Here is a 22,747-nt window from a genome sequence, read left to right as displayed (position 1 = left end):
AAGGAAATGTTAAATGTGTCCAGAAAGCATTAAGATTCATCAAGTGAGACCTCTGTCGATACAGTGCATTATTTTTTGTGCTGTTCCCTTCCTAAGCATCTGGGTCTCTCTTTGTGTGATGTGCAAGTACACTATTTTCATATATCAGGCAACACACATGCCCTCTTTAGTTGTTCTGTTTTTTTTTTTTTATAGAACACTTGGGGCATCCATTACACTGAAGAAAAATTATCTTATCTGTATTTTTGCAAATAAATGTTCACAGAGATTTTAGCTGGTGTAGGAAACATCTTAGTCAACCATGGTTAAAAATGAAGAAAATCCTGTCCTCCAGTACTACATGGATTTGGAAAAATCCATCTTAAAATGTTGGCCATTTTAGTTTTAAAATGTTTTCCAAAGACATGCGTACCTGTAGGTTAATTGATAAAGCAGGTGCATATCAGTGTTACTATGTGCAGCATAAGTAAAATCTGGTGTACATTTTAGAAAGATCATTGATTTATGACTAGTTATCCTAATTAACCTAATCATCATTTACTTCCTTTTGTACAGTTCGTGGAAATTAAAGGGAGTGTTTTCAAGAAATTTGAGAAAAACAATCTGTTTCAGATGTCAAATAGTGGTAAGTTAATCTCTCTTAAATATTAACACGCTTTGTCCCTTTGATAAGAAAAAAGTATTTACTTTATTATTCCACTGCTTAAATGCATGTTAGATTGCAGCATGGCAAAATTTCCTATGGCTAATTCATTCCAATTAGCAACAGTAGTGATGAGAAGATTGCCTTTTGAAGTGTGCTGAACTAAATATAATCTATAAAGGTAGTCTTTTTGAAATGTTAATCATTGCTGTTAAGTCTCCTTTGAAATCTCAATGATATGTACAAAATAAATATCTGGATTTCAAATGAAAATTGAACTACAGTATATTTTGTTTTCCTTTGCCAAACAGACGGTTTGGAGAATGGCTGAAAATATACTGTAATCAACTCCTTGGTATTTTATTTCTCCTTGGTATTATATTTTTAGTATATGTTTGCTATGTTATGCCCATGAGGAATCTGCTTTCATTAGTTCAGAAAACATGAAAAAATAAATAGGCAAACATTTTAAGGCATATATTTGGCATTTTATGCTTCTTTTTAAAATATGAAATGTGATATAGATTTATATGTTGTTTTAAGTATAATTATACTTTCTGTTCCAAAATGAGTGGAAAGAGTGTGTCCAACTCATCAATATTTATATTAATTTTCAATGGATAGCACCTCAGTTAATGTGGGTGTGCCTTTTGTCTTCTTTTCTCTTTTTTGAAACTTACTTGATTTGATGAAAATCACTTGATTTTACTGTATACTGCATTTACCGTTAGGAGCAATCCAATGTGTTATGCACTTGTGTCCTGAAAAAATGATTGAAGATAGAAATAAAGTGTTATTCATCCTACATTTCAAATAGGTGCTAAAACAGCCATAATTTGATTAAATCTCTAAGTACTCTGGTTTTTGCTTCAATTTAAAGATCACTGGATCTTTAGCTTCACCTGCATCGCAAATGTTCTCTGATCATATTAGGAAATTTTAGAATAACCAAACTGATAACATAACATTTTGTAAATTAATCTTTTACAGTATTATTCCTTTTTTAGGGAAGTTTTAAAAGATTTTAAAAATGCCATTCAAATGGGGTTTAAAAAAAGTAGATTTTTCAAGCCATGGTAATGTTATGGTTGGAAGAACCATTAAACCAACTTTGATTCATCATTATTGTTGAACTTTAAATGACAAAATTAAGACAGGTTAACTATTTCCTTTTTTTCAATCTTTTGACTTCACTGCATTATATATGGTAGTTACTGTTTGGTGCACAGTATATACAAAAAAAAAAATAATCCCAAGATGCCTCAGCATTTCTATACTCTGGCTCTTAAGCCTTTCACTAGTTAATTTTTAAAAATCATTTAATCAATCTATGTTAAGGTGGATATCAAAAGTATTCACCCTCCTTGGACTTAGAGCTCCTGGGGCAAAATTGCAGGAGAGACTTATCCAAGAAGACTTTACAGTATGGTTGTAATTTCTGCCAAAAGTGCCTCCACTAATTATGATTATTACCCCCACTAAAGGGCGATAAATACTAATACAAAAAATATTTTTTGTTTTATATTTATTATTATATATTTTTAAAGACATTACAGAAAACAAATATAAAAAACATCTATGAAATAATGATATGTTCTTAAGACCTTTGTTGCTGAAATTGAATTTTTATAGGAGGTTTTATTCATATCAGTATATTTAATAATGTATCAGGTTGTCATTGTGCGCCATGAATAGGAATCTTCACCATCATGTATCATCTGGCATAGCCAGTACAAAGCCTTTTTTTAAATACGTTTGCCTGTGCAAAATCTATTTTTATTTAAAAAAAAAGTTTATGTGAAGAAGAAAAACTTAATTTGACATTTGTAATCCTAAGAGACTGCAAAACAGGCAGAAACCGTTCAGATTTAATTAGATCAGAACTTGGCATGGAAACATGTTGCATAGTTATATGTTTTGAACATTTTGTAAAATGGTTTGTGGTATTATTAATGATCACGTAAGTTAGTGGTCCGCGAATATTATTTGCAAAATATCAGAAATAAATGTAGGAGTGAATCATGTTTCTGTATATCTTATTTATTTAATACATCTATTTCTAGACATTAAAGAGAGATTTACAAACTATGTACTGCTGCTCATAGTGTGTCTCAGGAACATGGAACAGTTCTCATGGAATCCAGGTAACTATTAAAACCTTCCTTTTATTAAAAACTAGCAACAGAGAGATACAGTATTTGGATTGGTGTAGAGACCTAGAACATGCATGTTAATATTTCTTGGTTTGGACAAGAGATTTTTTTTTTGTCTAAAACCAAATTTTACCAGAAGGCAATAGAGGACGAACTACCGTCTTCAAACATTTTGGTTTGGTTTTTTTTTTCCACACTGGCGTTCATAATATCCATAAGAGTGTGAAGTTCCCCAAGACTGCAACTTATGGCCTCATCCTCCACCATACTGTATGTGGAATACCTGGTTCAGAAAGCAATGGCATACGTAAATCGTTGGGAGAAAAACAGACACACAAAAGTAGCCATAAGGTACAGTAAGAGAGCTCTTTATTAAGAGTGTGAAAAGAAACAAATCAAAAGCCAGAACAAAACAAAAATCTAAGCTCCTCACTAACCTTTTCAGTTCTTCTCTAATTCCCACTAAACTGCCAAGCTGCTTACTGGCTTAGCACTGTCTTTCTCCAAGTCTTTTTCCTCAAAAACATCTCTCTTCCAAAAGTTGTTCTGCTCTTCCAAAGCCTTTTCCAAACTTTTTTACCTGAAGCTTTTTCATTAAAAAACCCCACAAATCTCTAGATCCCCGGTCAGAAGCTTCCCTTTCTTTTCTGACACAGCGCAATATAGAGGATCTACATTTGATCTCTTTCCCCACTGTCAGCGTCCTGGTTTAAATGTCATCTGATCAATCATCTTTAATCAGTTGGTCAATGATGGAGACAAACTCCATCTTGTCTGAGAACAATGCCAATAACAAATTGTTCCATATTACTGTTATTGTCAAAAACAATGAACTAAAGGATTAATCCATAATACATTTCTTAATCATCTATTAAAATTAATAGTAGCCATTATTACCAACAGGATCATTATTAGGGAGGACAAAGTTTGCTTCCCATCAACATTGATGGACTGATGTTACAGTTAACTGGTGATGGTTTAAAAAGCCATTTTAGTCAATAGGGATATCCAGAATGCTTTTCTTTCATTAAATTCTAAATGTTTGAAATAACAGAGAGAAAAATACTTCAAAGCCACAATAAATCAGATTCAATAAACGCTGTACTACATTATTTTTCCATTTTAAAGAAAATGGATCCAGACAGTGTAGGAGACCTGTATTCATATCCCTCTGGGATTTAAATTTGAACAGTCAAATTAAATAGAAGTAGGCTTTCCTGTAAGAAGGAAAATAGTCAAAACATTTAAAGACTCATTTAAAGATTTAAAGACTTTAGGATCTGAATATGAATTTTGAAGTTGACTTAAACTCTTAAATAATAATTAAGATAATATAGTTCACAATTTCTAGCTAGCTGCTGGCATTCTAGCTAGTTGCATCATTTCAGGGTTCCTTCACTAATTTGTTTACAAAAACAAAAATGTTAAAGCATTATATAAGAATTGCCTGTCTGTGAATCATTAAGATGAATAAATGCTTTATTGCCTCAATATTTTCCTACAGGGAAGAGAAAATTTGCAAATAGTTTTGGCGCGTGTGTGCTAAATTGATCTGTTTTTATCCCTAGATCACCTGTGGGTTTTGTTTCCTGATGTCTGTATGGTAATTGCCTCCGAGATTGCTGTTGATGTTGTAAAGCATGCTTTTATTACGAAGTTTAACGACATAACAGCAGATGTAAGTACACCCGACTGCTTGCCACATTATGTAAATGTGTCTGTCTGCGGTCATTATGTAAAAGGTAGTGTACTCTTTCAAGACAACACTTCCAAATGGCTTAGCACTGTTTTCAGAAGGCAATCACAGCAAGCAAAGAATGTAATGTGAAAAAAGTTTTATTTAGTGAAGTACTGACAGTGACGGAAGTCTAATCTGTTTTGTTATTTGTCATCTGCGCTGGATTTGAGCCTTTTCAGTGATACATGAGCATATTTCTCTCTGTGTAATCAAACATGTTATATTAGTCAGTATATTTCTATTGTTCTCTTATTTTCTTCCTCATTTGTTGGAATATAGAGTTTACTTTAGGAAGTCCAGAGTTGGAAGCACAGATTGGAATTTAGCCAGGACAATGGGGTTAGCACCCATACTCTTATCAACACTACCATGGCATCTTTTAATGACCAAGTAGTCAGGATTTCAGTTTAATGTATTATGCAAAGGACAGCACCTGGTCTGGATACTTTCGCCTAGAGAAACATTGTCACCACAAACACCACTGGCAGCATGTGTGTAACTGTACAGAGAGCCTTTAGAAAGGCAACTGAGCTGCATTGGAACCAATCGTGCTTCTTTCATCCTTAACACTTCACAGTACATTTAGAATGTCTGTCAGTGGAACAGGTTACTGAAGATCTGCATGAAAATTATTGCCCAGTCAATAGATGAATATTGCCAGGAGGTGTGTGGTAAAGTAGAACTGTCCATAATGATTCCATTAATCATGGCCTGGTGGATCCCAGTAAAGATGGGCAGAACAAAGCTGGTCTGAGTTACTACTTTGTTGGTAATTTTAGTTACTTGGTTATGGTCATTTACTGAAGTAAAAAATGTATTTGATGTTATACATTATTTTTAATTATGATTATAAGTAATATTTTTAATATATATTTTTCTAAACTGTTCATTGCACGAAGTCTGGTTAATCTGTGTTAAACTCCTCGTTTCCTATCATAGGTTTTTAAATCTCCATCACAATTAAAAAAAGTAAATTATATTTTGAGAAAGTAACCCTACTAGAGTATATGAAAGTGTAAATTCAATTCTTATTTATGTGACTCCAAAGATTTCTAGAACAAATGAGTGTTCAGTGCAGTTAGAAAAGATATCGTTGACATAAAAGAATAATTTACAAACAATATTTGTTGTACTGTACTTACTGAATTATTTGAGATATTGGGTCTAAGAATTATGTCTGCATGTATGTGTCTGGAAACTGGGTCAGAGCAGCATTAGGATGCAGTCTAACAATGACAGGTTAATCCTGTTTCAAAACCATAAAAAACTGCTTTATTTGAATATATATTTCCTTTCTTGCACTGTCGTCGAAATAGTTTTTACTTACCTGTTTTCTGTCACGGTGTTTTGTGTTATCATAAATCTTACCATTGTTGGAATGTAATTAATCAGACCATCGTAAAAGAAAACATTTCAAGCCCAGCCATAAAAAAATCCAGTGTGCAGCATTTTCTTTATATGGAAAAAACAAAGCCATGCTTCTTTTCTTAACATGCACACAAACATTTTTCAAAACTATGCACAGTGACCTGATGTTCTGTTTTGGGTGCTGATCATAGAAAATCTTTATAAATTGGTAGCTTGTGCTTTTGTTTTAATGAAGTGTTTGCACGAAGGAATCTGAAAAGCTGCAAAAAAACAAGATATGCCTTAGTTTTCTATCTTTTCAATTTATTGAAGATGCCTCAAGCTCGAGGGAGGAGGTACTGTAGGTTGCTGGAGTGGAATAAATTAAACAGACTTAAGAGTTATTCTTATAGAAAGTTACTGTCTGCGATCATTAACTTTTAAGGTTGAAATTAATTTGCTTTTGTTAAATATCTATATTAAACGTCCAGGTTAAGTTTTTTTTTTTAGTTTAAAAATGGTTAGAGGGCGAGATGTGTGATGATCAGCAGATTTAATTCAATTACAGTAAGTTAAACCCTGGCATTTTATTTCATTGTCCATCTTTAATTATTTTTTATATTTTAACCCAGATTTACTTTTCATTTACTTTTCATCCTATGAGTTAAATTAAACCTGCAGTTTTAGCTGCAAGAAAGAGTAGGTTAATGTTCTTACATCCAATTACATGTAGGTGTCTTTATTTCCCAAATTATTTCTTCTCCTTCAAAGCAAATTTGTAAATGTAAGAACTTTCAAACAACTGTTTCATTCTGTTCATGAACAATGGTGAATGTTTCATAAGCTTTGTCACTTGAGGTAATTTTGTTTGAGTAAAACATATTATGTGTCCTTCTAGGGAATCCAGTTTTCTATGTTAATTTAATTTGCTTAATTGTGTAGGAAAAAATCTCAGACACAGTCTGCTATGAAAGACAATAAAAGTTTCCTGAAACAAGCTGATTCACTAACGTTTTCTACCTACAACCTAGAAAACAAATCAGTTGTACTTTGGTACATTACATAGCCATTCAAAGTTTGTCTACCTATAAATATACTCTATGTTAACAGAAACAACAGGCTCCATTTAGCATATATATGTTACATAATAATATTTTTAGGTTTGATTGCTATAATATCATTATAAGTAAACTGAACATGCATACATTTTTAATCCGAGTCTAAATGTATCGTTGCCTATGTCATGACTAGAGAGAGCAGAGCAGAGCAGTCTTTTTTGATAGAAATTTAAACCCTTGCTGTTTAAGTAAGAAAGCATTTTATTTGGTTGAACAGTTCACTGAAGCATTTTGAACGATTAAATGACATAAAGCTGTGTGGTTCACAATCCAAAGTCATCAACAATAATGTTTAAGCAATGCCTCTAAAAAGTAAATAAGAAGTATCTCTCAGCAGCAATTTAGAAGGATCATATACAACTTACCGATGTGTATCCAAGAACATAATGTTGTAAAAAAAAATAATTATACTTCACTGAAGAGAGCATTTTGCAGACATACAGTACATAAAAGGACTGCATTCTCTTTCGTTTATTTGTATTATTCAAAGTAATCAGTGGAGAATTCTTTACTTCATACTGTATATATTTTCTTAAATTAATTATAAAAGCAGCTCTGTGTACTATAAGTGGGTCACCCACTTCATATCCCTTCTTGTTAATAACAGTCATTTATCAAGAAGCAACATTTTCTTCCTAGGCTTTAAGACATACTATAGAAATGGAAAGGGAACTGAAAGGAGACATTTCACTTCCGGATGATACTTTTTGGGAATATTCCACATTTTACATCGTAAGATGTATGTCTGTCACATGAGGCAGTACAATGTGTGACACAACCCTTTAATGAATTGTGCGCCTCTTCAGAATCAATAATGAGATGTAAACGACAGGGCATAATTGGAAACTAAAGGGATGTACATTTAAAACAAGAACAGGGGTCACCTCCTTATGCAGGGGATTATGGGAGTATGTGGGAAGATACTGGCATTTTTCAAGAAAAGACTGAGATCAGATTGAAAGTCTTTGAAAGTTGCCACCGGCCTCAGAATGGAGTCCCTAACCAATTTCCTCCTTGCCTGCCTTAAAATTATTAAGAAACAGTATATGTTGAAAAAAGAAGTGAACTCCTTTATTGCCCACAACAAGCCGACCCACCAAGATCTTCCCAAGAGCAACCTGGAACATCCTGGAAGTCACAGAGCACCCCAGAGTAATATGTAACGTAAACATCTACAGGCCTCTCCCGCTGTAGATAATGTCAGCGTTCATGCCTCAACCTTCAGGAAAAGAATGAACTTGAATGGTTTTCATTTTCATAACCAAGAAGAAACCATTACTCTCTGAAAAGAACATTACCACCTGTCACAAGTTTGCCAAAGAGCATGGACCTCTACGATCCACAAGATTACTGGAAGAATGTTCTTTGCACAGAGAACTTCTTGGCCTCAATGACAGATGTTCTGTATGGTGAAAACCAAACCATGTCTTCCAAAAGAAAAACCTCATCCTCACTTTCAAGAATGGTGATGAGAGAACAGTATATTATTATTTGGTTGCTTTACTGTTACAGGATCAAGATAGCTTGTTATCATTGACAGGATCATGAACTTTGGTGTTAAATCAGCAAATTCTGGATGAGAGTGATAGGCCATCTGTTCAACAGCTGAAGCTGAGCCAAAAGTGGGTCATGAAGCATGATGGGGATCTTAAACATACAAGCAGATCTGTAACGGAATGACTGAAGAAGAAGTAATCTACATTGGATTGGGCAAGTCAAAGTCTGGACCTAAACCTAATTATAATGCTATAGCAGGACGTGGAGCTAGATGTTAATTCAAGGAAACCCTCATACAGTATATCAACAACCTGAAGCAGTTCTATAGGGAAGAATGAGTCAAAATTCACTAATGCCAATTTGAGAGATTCATAAAAGTCACTGCTGATCAAGGAGGTGCCACCAGTTACCTAATCTAAGGGTCCACCTATTTACACAAGGATATTTTTTAAATTGGATTTTTTTATTTTTGTTACTTAAATAATCCAAATATATCTTAATCTAGTTGGTTCACAAATATTTTCCCTGCAGTTCAAGTAGCTGGGTAGTAAGATAGTTCTTCCACTTCTTAATGATTGACGTCACAATGCTAAACAGGGATATCCACTGTCTTAAAAAAAAAAGTATAGCCTTTTCCTGATCCGTGCCATTTTATAGCTTTATCCACACAATGTTTTGAAAGTTCCTAGATCTTAATAGTTGAATCTGTGCTTGAAATTCACTACCTGTGAGGTGCCTTACAGGGACAGGCTTTCATTCTGAAATCATGTTAACCGCACAGAGGCTCTTCAACTAATTGTGTGACCTGTCAAAGTAATTTGGTTTCCCTGAGCTAATTTAGGCTTACCAAAACAAAGAGGGTGAACACTTATGCAATCAACACGTTTTCATTTTAGTTTTCTTAACGGTTGTTCTGCAGACATTTATCTTCTGCATAAGGGTGTTCAGTATGGGCGTTCACATTGTTATTATGAATAAGCACTTTAAAAAATGAGTACAGTACACCCTTGGTTTAACGGACTAGTAGGCGAGAAGGAATGTCTGCTATTGCTGACAGGTACGATTAAATCACAAATGATGTTTTTGAGCCCCAGAAACACAATAGTGTAGGAGAAAAAATAAAATATATGAATCTTTTGTAATCAGCACAGTCGATTAAAATTGTTCCTGTTCATTTTTTGATCATAAATATACAAGGATTTTATTTCATGTGTTGTAAATATACTGTATAAAATTTGCTAGAGCACACAAAACACAAACACCATTTATCGTAAGCAGTTGACCTACAGTACCTATATTACAGTACCAGATATTTTAAATCTGTGTTGTATTTATTTTACCGTGTTTTATTATTTGTGCATTTTACAGAGTTTTTTACATATTATTAGCATTTTAGTGTATTTTTTAAAATGATCGTTTTTTAAGATTGATTCATTAAAAGCACATGAAACATACTGTTAACAACACCTCTTGCAAGGATTTAGTTATGGACAGGAAATATTACTGATTTTGCAGGCAAAATGCCCCTTAAGCAGATTTTGTTTGCTAAAGCAAATCCATTAAATTAAGGGTTTGCTGTATACTGTACATCACTTGTAATAAGAGAAAATGGGGCCTCTTTAGGCAGAAGGTTAATAGTTTTGCAAGGCCCTTTGTCTTGTTATTGTTGTTACTAATCACTTTTTACTTTGGATTCTTCACGGCAAGATTTAAAATTCTGATAGAATGAGTCAGTGTCAAACACAATAATTTGGTATTTCGAAGGTTCATTTACAAAATAGCTGGTGACTGACACCCCACACAAATACAAATTACATGCTGTACAAATTCATGGTGGAACTGAAAGAATGTTTTTTCCTCAAAATAATGAAAACATAACCTTAATTATAAAAGGCAGCTTACTGTTACTGTACAGATGTGCTCAGCAAGTTTAGAACAATACTTTTCATTCTATAATTGTTTTGTCTTTCAGGTATATAGTGAATATAGAGCCAGTCTTGCCTTTGACCTTGTAAGCAGTCGGCAAAAAAATGTAAGTCAGATTATCCTATCAGTAATTTTTAACAAAACATGTTCAGTGTTTGTCTGCTTGAATGTAAAAATAACTTCTGCAGCCTCCATTGGTTCTAATGAAATATTTAAATTGTGATTCATGCCATTGTTTTCAGTGTTTCTTAGAATTTCTTAATCAGTAATTGCAATTGTTGTACAGTATTATGACAACAGAAAGAACCTTTTTCTTCCATTTTATATATTTTTTTAAATATGCATCTTTTCATTCAGTTATAGCTGCTCATCTGCTTTTATAACTTCATAGATTTTATGCCAGTTTGTTTCATTGTAGGCGTACACTGACTACAGTGACACCGTGTCCAGGAGAATGGGGTTTATTCCTCTACCTCTTGCTGTGCTTGTAAGTTCCATTACTTCAAGCAAGTTCTTGCTTTATTTTTTTTAATGCATTTTAACTAATTAGCTCTTATCAGTATGAACCTAGTTCCAGTGTTCATCTTTTCCTGGTTTTATACTGTACATACAACACAGGAACAATTATGCAAAAGAGGTTTTACAATATTGCATAACTAATTAAAACCTCTGGTGAGGCTTAGACTTATTAAAAAATAACCTTGTACATAAATCTATGGAGAGGTCACATTTTTTAAGGTGTGTACTGTATATTACTTGTATTAAACCTTTATAATTTTTGTATGTTTTCTCAGCTACATTAAATCCAATGCATATAGTACATGAAACTTGAACGTAATGTTTCATTTTGCTGGTTTTAGCTGACGAGAGTGGTGACAAGTTCGGTGAAAGTCCAGGGATCCCTTGCTTTTGTGTGTGCAGTGCTGTTCTACTTGGGGTAAGACACACACTGAAACACCATGCTCTTTCTGAAGTTGTGATTTTGGAATTTGTTCCATTGTAATTGGGGTGTTCCGACTCAATAAGTATGATAGAAATATATTTTAGTACTATAATCTTCAACAAACTGTTCTTAAAACTCTTTAGAAGTACAGGAAACTGAAGCAACTGGAGATGCACACTCAATCAGTGAAGTAAGTGCTATACTAGCACCATTATTGTGTTGTTGACATATAGGTTTTCATGTTTTCCAGTATCCAACACGCATATAACTGGTGTTTTTTTTGTGTTTACATGTAAAGCCTTTTTTCCTAGAAATATTTGCTCTTCCTGTCATGCAAATGAGGGTACATGGAGAGGAGGTAATATTAAATCAGCCAATTGTACAACAACCTTCTTGGATTCTACTGCAAGACTTTGAAGGTCCCCAAAACATAAGTTAACCATGATAGTCCTCATGCTCACAGGTTTTACAAAATGGGGAGTAAAGCTTCCATTTATAGAACATAAAAACAATTGCAAACAAAAGGACATTGAGTCCATGCAACTCCTGTGGTTGTTAGCAGTGAAGTGATCCCAGGTTCTCATCCAGCTGTTTCTTGATTGGCGCCAGGAAATTGGCTTCAATAACATGTCCGTGTAGCTTGTTCTATACCCCCCAGAGCTCTTTGGATAAAGAAGTGCCTCAGGTTCTCTGCTTTAAGTGCACTTCGACGTAGTTCCCACTTGTGCCATCTAGTTTGTGTTTCAGTGTTCATCCTGTAGAAGTCCATACAGTAAATACCCTCAAGGATTTTAAATACTTGTGTCAAGTCCCCTCACAATCTTCCCTATTTAAGGTTCCCAAAAAGGTTTAGTTCCTTCAGCATATCAATGTAAGACATTCCTTTAAGTCCTGGGATGCACCTGGTTGCTCTTCTTGGGACTGATTCTAGACTAGCGATATCATTTTTGTTACATGGTGACCAAAATTGGACACAATAGTGTAAATAAGCCCTAACTAGTGCACCATGTAATTTTAACATAACATTTCTCGATTTTAATTTCAAATTGGTATTCCAATATTGTTTTCATAGTCTAGGCTCCCCTTAGAGTTTATCATCATCATCACATCACTTTCATTAACAGCTTATCCTCTTCAGGGTCATGATGGCCCGGAGGCTGTGCAGAGAAGCATTGGCCACAAGGCAGGATTCCCTTGGGGTTTAAATTATCCAACAATATTTAACTCAAATGCAAAGTATTAATTTGACAAACGTGTAACATCATCACTTTGTCGAGCCAGTGTTCCAGTGACACTACCAATAAAAGTTAAAATGTGATTGTTCAGTGTGGTAGAGGTCATAATAGATAATAAATAGTTAAATTCACTATATAATAGTCATAATCAAAATTAATTAGAAAAATATAAACCTTCTTTTTGGAATGAAAGTACTATTTTAAACTAATTGACCTTAGATAACAACAATTAATTTGTTGCATACAACTAAGTTTTATTTCGGTGAAGTGCACAGACAGCTATGTCTTTGTTGTATTGGTAGTATTTGTAACCTGGGGTATGTTCAGTGTTTTTCTGTTGTGCCTCTGACACGAATCCAAGCTTGTATTTTTAATCCTTGCTTTATTTTTGTTACCCTTGGGACATGTAGCACTTAGCTGGATGAAAGTATTTGCTGAGGGTGTTATCCAGTTCTGTCATTTCCAGTACAGTGGAAACGCCACAGTTTTTGTGCTTTAATTTAAAAATAGTTGCTGTCAAGCAGGCACATTTGGATGCTGTGAAGGCACTTTGTTTAACAAGGTCTGAAGTGTATGTTTTTAGCTTGCTTTCAGTACACCAAATGTAATAAAAACTTCTACAGAATACTGAATGCTCCAGAGGGAGGATTTTTTATTAGAATTGTAATGCAGTCAAAGCAATAAAAACAACACATTTTTCAATGAGTGTTCTTGATGTAATGACTATTGTACATAAAAGCTTAAAGTTGTAATTCTTTGTACCATAAGACTGGGTGTTTGTATATTTTGCTCAAGAGGTCAGAAAACTACAGTTTCACTTATTTCCCTAATTAAATAAAGGTGTTGTTTAAAGAGAAGAACTTGATTGATTATTTGGTTGTTTATCTAATTAAACTACCAGACTGTCTAGATGAGTCGAATAGACTCCTCTCATTTGGAACTGGTCTTATGATTTTCTGGGGACTTGATTCTCACTGGTGTTGATCAGGTCATATTTAAGAATGTGCTCATGATCACAATTGAAGGACCTAAAAGGATATTAAGTTTAGGGGCATTCAGGACATAAAATGGAAGATGCTTTTACAGATCAGACTCTGGGAGTCTGAAATCATTTCCCTGATCATGGTTGAAGCTGACTCCTGGGATCCTTTAAGAATTCTTAGATTATTAAGATATTATCAAGATAAACACAATGTCTCAGACAATGTCCCTCCCATTCGCTCGTTTTCTTGTTTTCTAGTAACAGAAAATACAGTATTATAGAGAATTTTAATAAGTTAATATATAGTGCCTATGTCATACAATGTAACATTGAAAATATAATCAGGTTATATTCATTAGATGTACATTAAACTATAGATATAATAGAAATCCTGTGATAAGAGTACAATTGAATTGTTTACATCTGCTGTTCTAATTATATTAAGTAATTAAAGAAATAACACAATCTAAGCATATTATGTAGAGTAACCTTTTTGGTTAGCAACATACTGTATATACAGTAATATCCAATCTCTATTTCATTTTATGTGCACGATTATGTCTATGGAGGTTGTCATTGTTATGTCTACAATCTCAAAAAGCATAAAAAAGGATCAATGTTCATAATCCTTAATGAATGGATTTTTAATTCCTGCTTCTTACTTTATCATTGTTATTGTACTAAAACAATTTTTTTTTCATCAAGCTGATCAACGAATTGCTTTTCTACAATATAGGTATTGCCATCCCTAAGGAAGAAACTTAGAGTAGACTACTTAACCAGGGTCTTTTAAGGCTACATCCACAACTCTTCTGAATAGGGTATGATATTGGTGACAAATTAAAGTTTTCACTCAAATGCACAGAAGATACTGATATTAAGCGCAAAATCAACCACCACCCCCACCCTGGCAAACAGAGAAACAAAACTGCAGAATTGTTATCCTTGTACCCATAACAAAGCACTTGAACTTGGCAGACAGGGTCACTGGAGGTCAAAGTTACCATACTGTACATGCTCAACACTGTCTTGCTCATCTCACATTGCAGCAGTGACTGTGTGGGTTGTCTTAAAATGACGAGGTCCATAACTGGGGTTTTTATTTAATTAAAGTGGCAAATAGTTGGATATTTAAATAAAAAAAATTAGGCATTTGATTTTTTCCCCCATTATTCTGTTTACAACCTTTTGATGAATATCAGGTAGTCCAAAAGACCAGGTTTAGAAAGTGGGGAATCTGTCATTTCTGTTAGTAATGGTCTTATTTTAGCGTTGAAGCTAAAAAAGCTGTCCTCATCAGCCGATGAGACTGACGCAACTGGAAACGAGGTGAAGGGAGAAAGCTGTGAAAAAGGCACGATATTTTTAACATGCTTCAGGATGTAAATTATTCTCAAGATCTGTGATATCTGAGCAAAAATATACTGTATTTTTTTCAATGAGTTAATCTAAAGATATGCGAATTGCAGTCGATGCACTTGCCAAGAGAGTTATTCTACTTAGTTTTCATGCTGGTTTCTCTAAGCGCATGTATAATTTAGCTCAATGATAGGGGGAATTAATATGCTCCTGAAAGCTGTTGAATTTATTTACACAACAGTTCAGATAAATATTACACCTTTCCCCTCTCCTGCTGATTTCAATCAGTCAACACTCAGAATGTGTGTAAAGTAGCTCACAAAGGAGATATTTTATGTGAAACAGGCGCATTTGATTAGAGATCAGTCTTCATACTGAGAGGGGATCATTTTTCCTGCCCTAGATTCATATAATTATAGCTTAGCGAGTCAAACCTGGGTACAATATAAATTGCTCATCATAAGCAGAAGCTGAAGCAGTGAATGTTCAAGGAACTGGAGCTGATGCATCTAGACAGTTTTTTCATTAATTAACCTGATTAAGCTAATAATTACAAGCTTTAAAAGACAGACATGGCTTTTACAAAGCAAGAATTCAGAAACAGAAGTGCTGCATTTTCCTTTTAAATTGCTGGGTAGAAAATATTTTTCTCCCCTAACAAAACTCATGGTAGCCAGTACTGGGGAAACAGGGGCAGAAATAAAAGTTCTCTATTTATTGTTATTGCACATTCTGTTACAAATTCCAGAAATTATGTATGAATGTGAATTTACATTTTCTAAATTATTTCTTTAAAAACAATTTCTCTTGATTCATGATCCATGAAAATTGTCTGCACAAATGTAATGAAGTGACACATTTTTTATTTTGTTTATTTTTCTCTTTCTTTTGTTTACTTTGTCATATTTGGCCTTGGTGTTGAAATTTTTGATGCTTGTTGATTTTGCATGAGGATGCTATTAATTACTGTAATTACGGAATTACCTAAATTCAAAGAATGGTCTAATGCAAAACTGTGTGTCTGTTTCACAAAACACAAGTACTAGCACATCTTGGAGAAAAACCTTTTTCAGACCTAAAACTGGGACAAAAAAATCACCATTTAGCTGGACAAAGACCCAAATCACAAGGAAAAAGCCACTATGGAGTTAGAAATATCAGAATGTCCTGGAGTGGCACCATTAAAGTGAAAACTGCTGTCCATAATTGGTCCTCAAGTTACTCAAGATGAATGGGCAGCAATTTCACCAAGCTGGTGTACAAAGTTGATAGAGAAGGTGTCAAAGTTGCCCCCACTAAATGTTGTACTGTGGTTGTGATGTTTCTTACATCACAAAATAATTACTGTACATTTTCTAAAACAAACAACTAACATTGCAATAAATGTTTTAAGCCTTTAGACCCACTTTAGCTTTAAATGTAGAAATTGTACTAAATGTGTCCTTTCTCATGAAAGGTCAACCATTTTGTTCCTGTTGTCCTTATTATCATGTAGTCAACTATTCCCATAACATACTATTCAAATACAAAATGTCTTTCCCTTCACTGAAAACACTTGTTATGGTATTTTGTTCTCCGTATAACATGATAGTATTGCACATCTGCTACAAATTCATGTTTTCTTATTGACAGAATCTTTAAATTGAAAGAGATTTAGTTGAGAATGTATGCTTCTATTAATGCTTAATCTTCAGCTTTCCTTGCTTTGATAATCTTACTGAGTTGTTGCAAGAACGTTTACTTTATTTGCTTTACAGCGTTAGCAAATGGGATGCACCATTACAGAATAAATGTGCGTGAACTTCTTTTCATAAATCATAGTTTGAAATTGAACTGAGTCAGCTGAGCTTAGTCTTTCAAATAATCCCGATGTGGTCTTCTTATGAATCTTTCTCTTTGTCAACAGGATAATAACACTTAAAGTGTTGAACAGTATAGTATTGCTGGGAAAGTCTTGTTTATATGTTAAAGAGGCCAAGATGGAGGAAAAGCTGTTTCAAAATCCACCAGCTGCAACACCGGGAAAACAAGCCAGCAAGTCAAAGAACAAATTTACAAACCCACCAGGTAAAAATAACTTTTTATGGACCATTTGAGCATCTTGATTTTAATTAACCTTACAAGGTATTTACAGTGTTATAAGAACATTAAACAAGGGCTTTGACGATCGGTTGATGATCAGATTTCTGTCTGCTTATTAAAGTTTTTGTGATGAAGGTTTAAGCTGTTATTACTTAAAACTGTTATTATTGGCCGGTTGTGTGGGTACACCTGGATGAAATGGTTTCAGCTTTAGTGCAATGTACCCTTGTTTAATTGCTTTTGTTTTGGCACACCATTGTTTCCATCAACCGCAGCCAACAATCATTATCTTTGAAAGTCACTACTCCTTTAGGTGTGGTAGTAGGTTCTGATCTGAAGTCAGTGCACATATGATGATATTCATGTAATACTCTGATAGGGGAGCAGGGGTACTGTGTCCCTAGTGTAAAGTGTATTGAAAACTGATGTTTTCATGGTCCCAAACACTGTTTATCATATTAAAATCTATAAAATAACACATAAATTCAGATTGCACAAAGAATGTGAGAATAAACTCAAGCAAGCTATTACAAACTGTTTTCCATATCATATTATGTACACACACAAAATCAAGACACCAGTGATATCTGCCATTTCCATTGACCGAGAATCATTTACCTCACACATTACATTTTCCTTGAAACTATTTTACTTGGGTAGAAGTTTACATCATATAGAAATGGAATTCACACTCATCACATAAATAGGTATACATACAATAGTGTTAAATTAGCAGAACATTAACAACTGTGTTAATAATCACAGGCAGAATGTTGAGGGACAGCTTTTCTATTACAATAACAGTAATTTTCCAATACTAATTAAGTTTCCAATACTAATGCATAGGATATTGCTAAAAAAATTAAACTTGCAATATTGTAGGTTCATATACTGTATGATTAGTGCTGCAATTTGTAGACAGGTAAACATCTTCACTGTTGGAAGTGTTGTGATATGAATTTCTGTAATAGAATTAAACATTCAAAAGCACATTTAAAGTCCTAGTGAAGTTTAACACTAAAACATAAGTAGTTCAGCACAGCCGTGATGCAATCTCTTGTTCTGTGTCTTGCCTGTAATGTAGTGAGCAGTTCCTGTGCTGTTGATGTCAGACAGATACGGTCACTTGCTGAAGCCTTGGCTATTTTTTCTTGTTTTTCCAGCAGACGATTTAGCCAACGACGGCCTTTCGGCATCTATCACCAGCCAGCCAGTTCATCGGTCTGAAAACCCTTCATCTGCACTTCCAAACAGTAACTCTGACCAGTTTCTCACCACTCCAGATGCAGAAGAGAAGGACATAACCTCAGACAGATCTGAGCTCAAGCACAGAACAGCAAAGAAAGATCTTCTGGAAATAGACAGGTTCACAATATGCGGAAACCGGATTGACTAATGTTTTCAGTTTTCCTCATCAGAACTGCTCAGGAGACCCAGCATGGCAAATGATATACTGCCAAGAACATCCTTTGCCAAAGAGTGGCACTAAAGTATTTATTGAAATACAAGTAATTTATTGTTGACTGGAAGAATTATTCTTAATTCCTCTTGGTTTTTCCCCCATTCTGCCGGTAACCCTGCAGTGAGGTGACTTCTGAGTCGATGAGGCTTCCAGTGATTAACAGAAAACATTTGTTCAGTCTTGCTTAACCGTCCAGTTGACCGAAGTGGAGGAACTCACTGCTTTGTGAGGCGGACCGTTAAAGATGGCTATTCAGCGATATTTCCAACAACAAAACGGACTGTTATTCAAAGGCCTTTAATGTACTGTAGAAGGGTGTGCCTAGGACACTTTAAAATAACCATTGAAATATAGTGGAGACTAAGGACTGCACAGTTCTGAAGACTTTAATCATATATACTTATTCCCCCTTTTCATCACGGTACAGTAGGTCACCGAAATCATTGCCTGTTAACAACGCAGTTTTATTCATCAATCATTTTCTGTTTCTGCCAATGAGAAGAGCCCTGATTGCATAATTGACTTTGAGTGTTTGAAGGCTTCTTTTATTGATTTTGACATTTTCAGAGTACAAGGTGTACTGTATGTAGAATATTACGTTCTACTGATTCAGTTAATTCAGTTTGAATGTAGTAAGGATACAGATTCAATCAGAAATATAAGACTGAAATGCACTTAGATGACGTTGAATTTTTTAACATAGATCAAAGAATGCAAAGTGGAATTTTTTAAGTACCACAGTGTTTTGCAATGAATATAAATGCATTGAAGATGGAACTTTATACTGCAATTAGTGTATGCTTTTGTACTTCTGAGTACAGCAAGATTGTTGTGAAATGATGAAATGCTGTTGCAAACTATAATTATGCTGTTGCAAATCATAATTTTGCATATAGTCTTTTTATTGTAACTACCTTTACTGAGGGACATTACCAAGTGTGTTTTAGGTTTGACATCAGTCTTGTTTGGATTGTTTTTTTATGTTTTACGCACTGATACACCAAATGTCTTAAGTCTTATTTTTTTGCAACAGTAATATCCATTTTCCACAAGTACTTAGTAACAGAACTGACAATATTTCAAATTATAAATTGTAACCAACTTAAATCATAACAGTGAAATAAGGAAATCATTACATTCTGAAGTGCCACAGAAATGCATCTAGAATCCATTTATTTGTATTCCAATAGATGTTACAGATCAGCAGAGTAAAAGCATCCCATTTTGTGAAGTTGTTTAGTAAGAATTTAGAGCTGTTTACCCAGTGCTATTTGCAGTTTATTGGGGGGAAAAAGCTTTTAGAATACAGAATTGTCCTCAAGTGTAATGTTTAGTTACTGTTTAGCCTTTTCAACAGGTTAGATGTATGCCATTTGAAATAAGCAGATAAATCTTTCAATAGTTTAGTGTGACTACAGAAATTTAAATAACTTTGGACAAAGTAGCTCATCTGACAGTAAAGATTAAATATTTAAATTAGAAAAATCTGATCTGCAAATTAAGTTTTAATCCACAGAGTGGAACTGTGTGGACATACAGTTTGACTATATGGCTTTTTTCTAATACAAAAGAAAATATTGAAATGCAATATAAACATTTCCATACCAGCATTCATTGAATTCACTTTGAGACGGGTTTGCCTTTACTGGACTTTAACCATGGAATTACAAAAATACCCCCTATTTTGAGAAAGCTGGACCATGGCATTTTAGCAAGTTGGCTGGTACATTGAATAGCATTTTGTGCATGGAATTAAGTAGTAAATACCAACATTTTGTACACTTAAACAAGTCTCTTTGTAATGTGATGTACACAGAAACAGTAATGGTATAATTAATTTAATTTTTCATGTATTAAAATACAAGACTATGTACCTTTGTAATAAATGCATCTCATTGGGGGTGATAAATAAAAGCTTTTTGTAACTTTGTGGTGAAATTTTAGATTTAAAAGATTTATGCAGTAGACATGCTTTTGTCTTTATAAGTATGCAAGGATTGTGTGGTCAATGTATAGCCCATGCAAAATGCAGCAATTGATCATTCAAAAGTCCATTATGTTTGTAAGTTTGCTTTTTATCACTGTGAGGTCTGTCTGGACACTATTTCTTCCATCCACCTCCAGCGTACTCACTGCAGTTGAGATCAACTGCTTCACAGGGTTCACATTCATATTTTAGAATGTGCTTTCAAAAGTTACAAAATGTGTATTTGACCTGTCATATGATGATGTAAACCGGCTTTACAAAGGTGACAACTGATTTCTTGTCTATAGACAAAATGTACATTTGTTCAGAAAGTAGAATTCTGAGAAAATGAGGGAACAAGAAATGTGCAACATGATTTTGATCTAAAGACATCAACACAATGTATGAATTGGCTGTTTTTAACTGAAGAGTGATTAATGCAGCATTACCTGGGTAAGAAAATAGTTTTCCTTTGGAGATTTTTCAAACATTATACAATTACTCTTTTCAAGAGTAAATGTTTTTGTCTGCTTTCCATCTGCTTTCAGCTATTTCTTTCAGTCTTTCTATGGGTGGTATGAAGGATTTATGACTTTCAAATACAGTATGAGGACTCTTATTAACTGGAGTTCTAGTGTACTATGTTTCTTGTTTTAAAAACACATACAAACTTTTTTTCTCTTCTTAGGCTTTGAAACCTGTTTATATAAAATACAATTGTTTTTATATTGATTTGTTGTCTGATTGTTGGTGTTTGCAGTGCTCAATGTGGTTATTGGCCAGTAACCTTTCTAAATGTTGCTACATGTTAGAGATGGTGTTATTTTTTGTTGACTATTGAATGTGTGCACCCCAGAAACATCAGGCTCATAAAGGGGTGGAGTGGTGGTACCGTGACTAAGGATCTGTCCCTGTGACTGGAAGGTTGCTGGTTCAAATCCCGCAGCCGGCGCAGGAATCCTACTCCATTGGGCCCCTGAGCAAGGCCCTTAACCCCAGCTCCAGGGGCGCCGTATAAATAGCTGACCCTGCGCTCTGACCCCCAGACTTCTCTCTCCCCATCTGTGTGCCTGTGTGTCTCATGGATAGCAAGCTGGGGTACGCAAACAGACAAATTCCTAATGCAAGAAATTGTATATGGCTAATAAAGTGATCTTATCTAAAGTATAGTATCTTATCTGACTGGCAGATAAGTGATCAGCAACAGCATGTTGCCAAAACTGTTAAGATATCGCCACTTGTACCTAAATACCACTTGTAAAGCAGGTAATAACTGCAGAATTAAAAGCTGAGTGGACAATTCCAGACCTTAATGACTCATTGTACTACATGTGACATTTAGAAAAGTGAATTGCAAAACTTAAACACAGCTGGGCAGGATTCAAGGAACATGTGGTGGTTTCTTTGTAGTGATCATTTCAGATAGTTGCTCAGGAGATGCTGCACGGAACCCTGCAAGGTGAGATGCACAAAGCATCTACACTCCTAAAAATTACCCTCTGTGGAACCACAATACAGGCTGACTCCTGATGGTATCAATTTTATGTTAGAAAAACCAGGAAAAAGACTATCATTGGGCCTTAAACTCAAAGTATTTTTCTTAACTGGATTTAAGAGATGATGAATTGTGGAAAGGGGGGTTCGGGGTTGATTCTTCTCTTTTTCAGTGGGCTCCTCAAACAACGCTGACATTGTGACAGTGCATATGCGATAATAACTGTATGCAAACAAATGGACAGACAGGTCAGTGTCCCTCCGTCGGCAGTCAATATTACTCTCGTCTGTTTTCAGAGCAAAAAGATGTACCAGGCGGAGTGAAATCTAAATAGTACTCCTCTAGTTATCTCTGGAATTAAATAAACAGGTGCAAGGCAGGATATACTCTGGATGGGACACAAATCCATCACAGGACACACTCACACTCACACCCACAGCCACACCCGGGCCAGTTTTTCCCAGAAGCTAATTAAACTACTGTACCAGTATGTCTTTGCACTGTAGGAGAAAACTCAAGCACCTAAATGAAATCCCCAGGAAGAACATACTGTACAAACTCCACATACTGTAGATACAGTATCACATCAGGTCCTAAATTGAACCCATGGCATATTACATTACCCAAAGCCATGCCCTTGCAGGTATTGTGTTACTGACAGTACCTACAAGAGAAGAGGTGTCCCCTCCTGGTCCTGGCAGTTCGTTACTGTACTCTGTGTCAGCAGACGTTTATTCTTCCTTGGTTCTTAATAACTTAAATTAGCTCATATGGTAATTGGCTTTTGCCAGTTCCTAAGGT

The 22,747-nt window shown here is 34.7% G+C and overlaps 1 protein-coding gene across 4 annotated transcripts in view; it reads left to right on the top strand.

Moving 5' to 3' along the window:
- The window catches only part of tapt1a (transmembrane anterior posterior transformation 1a), a 45,438-nt gene extending 23,823 nt beyond the window's left edge, over nucleotides 1-21,615 (top strand). For 2 of the 4 annotated variants that reach the window (XM_015343999.2, XM_015343998.2), the window contains 8 exons: nucleotides 556-625; nucleotides 2,707-2,787; nucleotides 4,365-4,474; nucleotides 10,469-10,528; nucleotides 10,841-10,909; nucleotides 11,283-11,359; nucleotides 16,848-17,008; nucleotides 18,190-21,615. In XM_015343999.2, the coding sequence (XP_015199485.1) occupies nucleotides 556-625; nucleotides 2,707-2,787; nucleotides 4,365-4,474; nucleotides 10,469-10,528; nucleotides 10,841-10,909; nucleotides 11,283-11,359; nucleotides 16,848-17,008; nucleotides 18,190-18,419 (858 nt within the window). In that variant the 3' untranslated portion in view covers nucleotides 18,420-21,615. Of the gene's footprint in view, nucleotides 1-555; nucleotides 626-2,706; nucleotides 2,788-4,364; nucleotides 4,475-10,468; nucleotides 10,529-10,840; nucleotides 10,910-11,282; nucleotides 11,360-16,847; nucleotides 17,009-18,186 lie in introns of all 4 variants that reach the window. The other 2 variants (XM_006629169.3, XM_015343996.2) reach the window with 1 other exon arrangement.
- The last annotated feature ends 1,132 nt before the right edge of the window (nucleotides 21,616-22,747 follow it).

The sequence above is a fragment of the Lepisosteus oculatus genome, chromosome 1 (assembly GCF_040954835.1).
Source record: "Lepisosteus oculatus isolate fLepOcu1 chromosome 1, fLepOcu1.hap2, whole genome shotgun sequence".
Taxonomy (NCBI): Eukaryota; Metazoa; Chordata; class Actinopteri; order Semionotiformes; family Lepisosteidae; genus Lepisosteus; species Lepisosteus oculatus.
The sequence above is the reverse complement of the archived record's forward strand: the minus strand, read 5'-3'. Positions and strand labels throughout refer to the sequence as shown.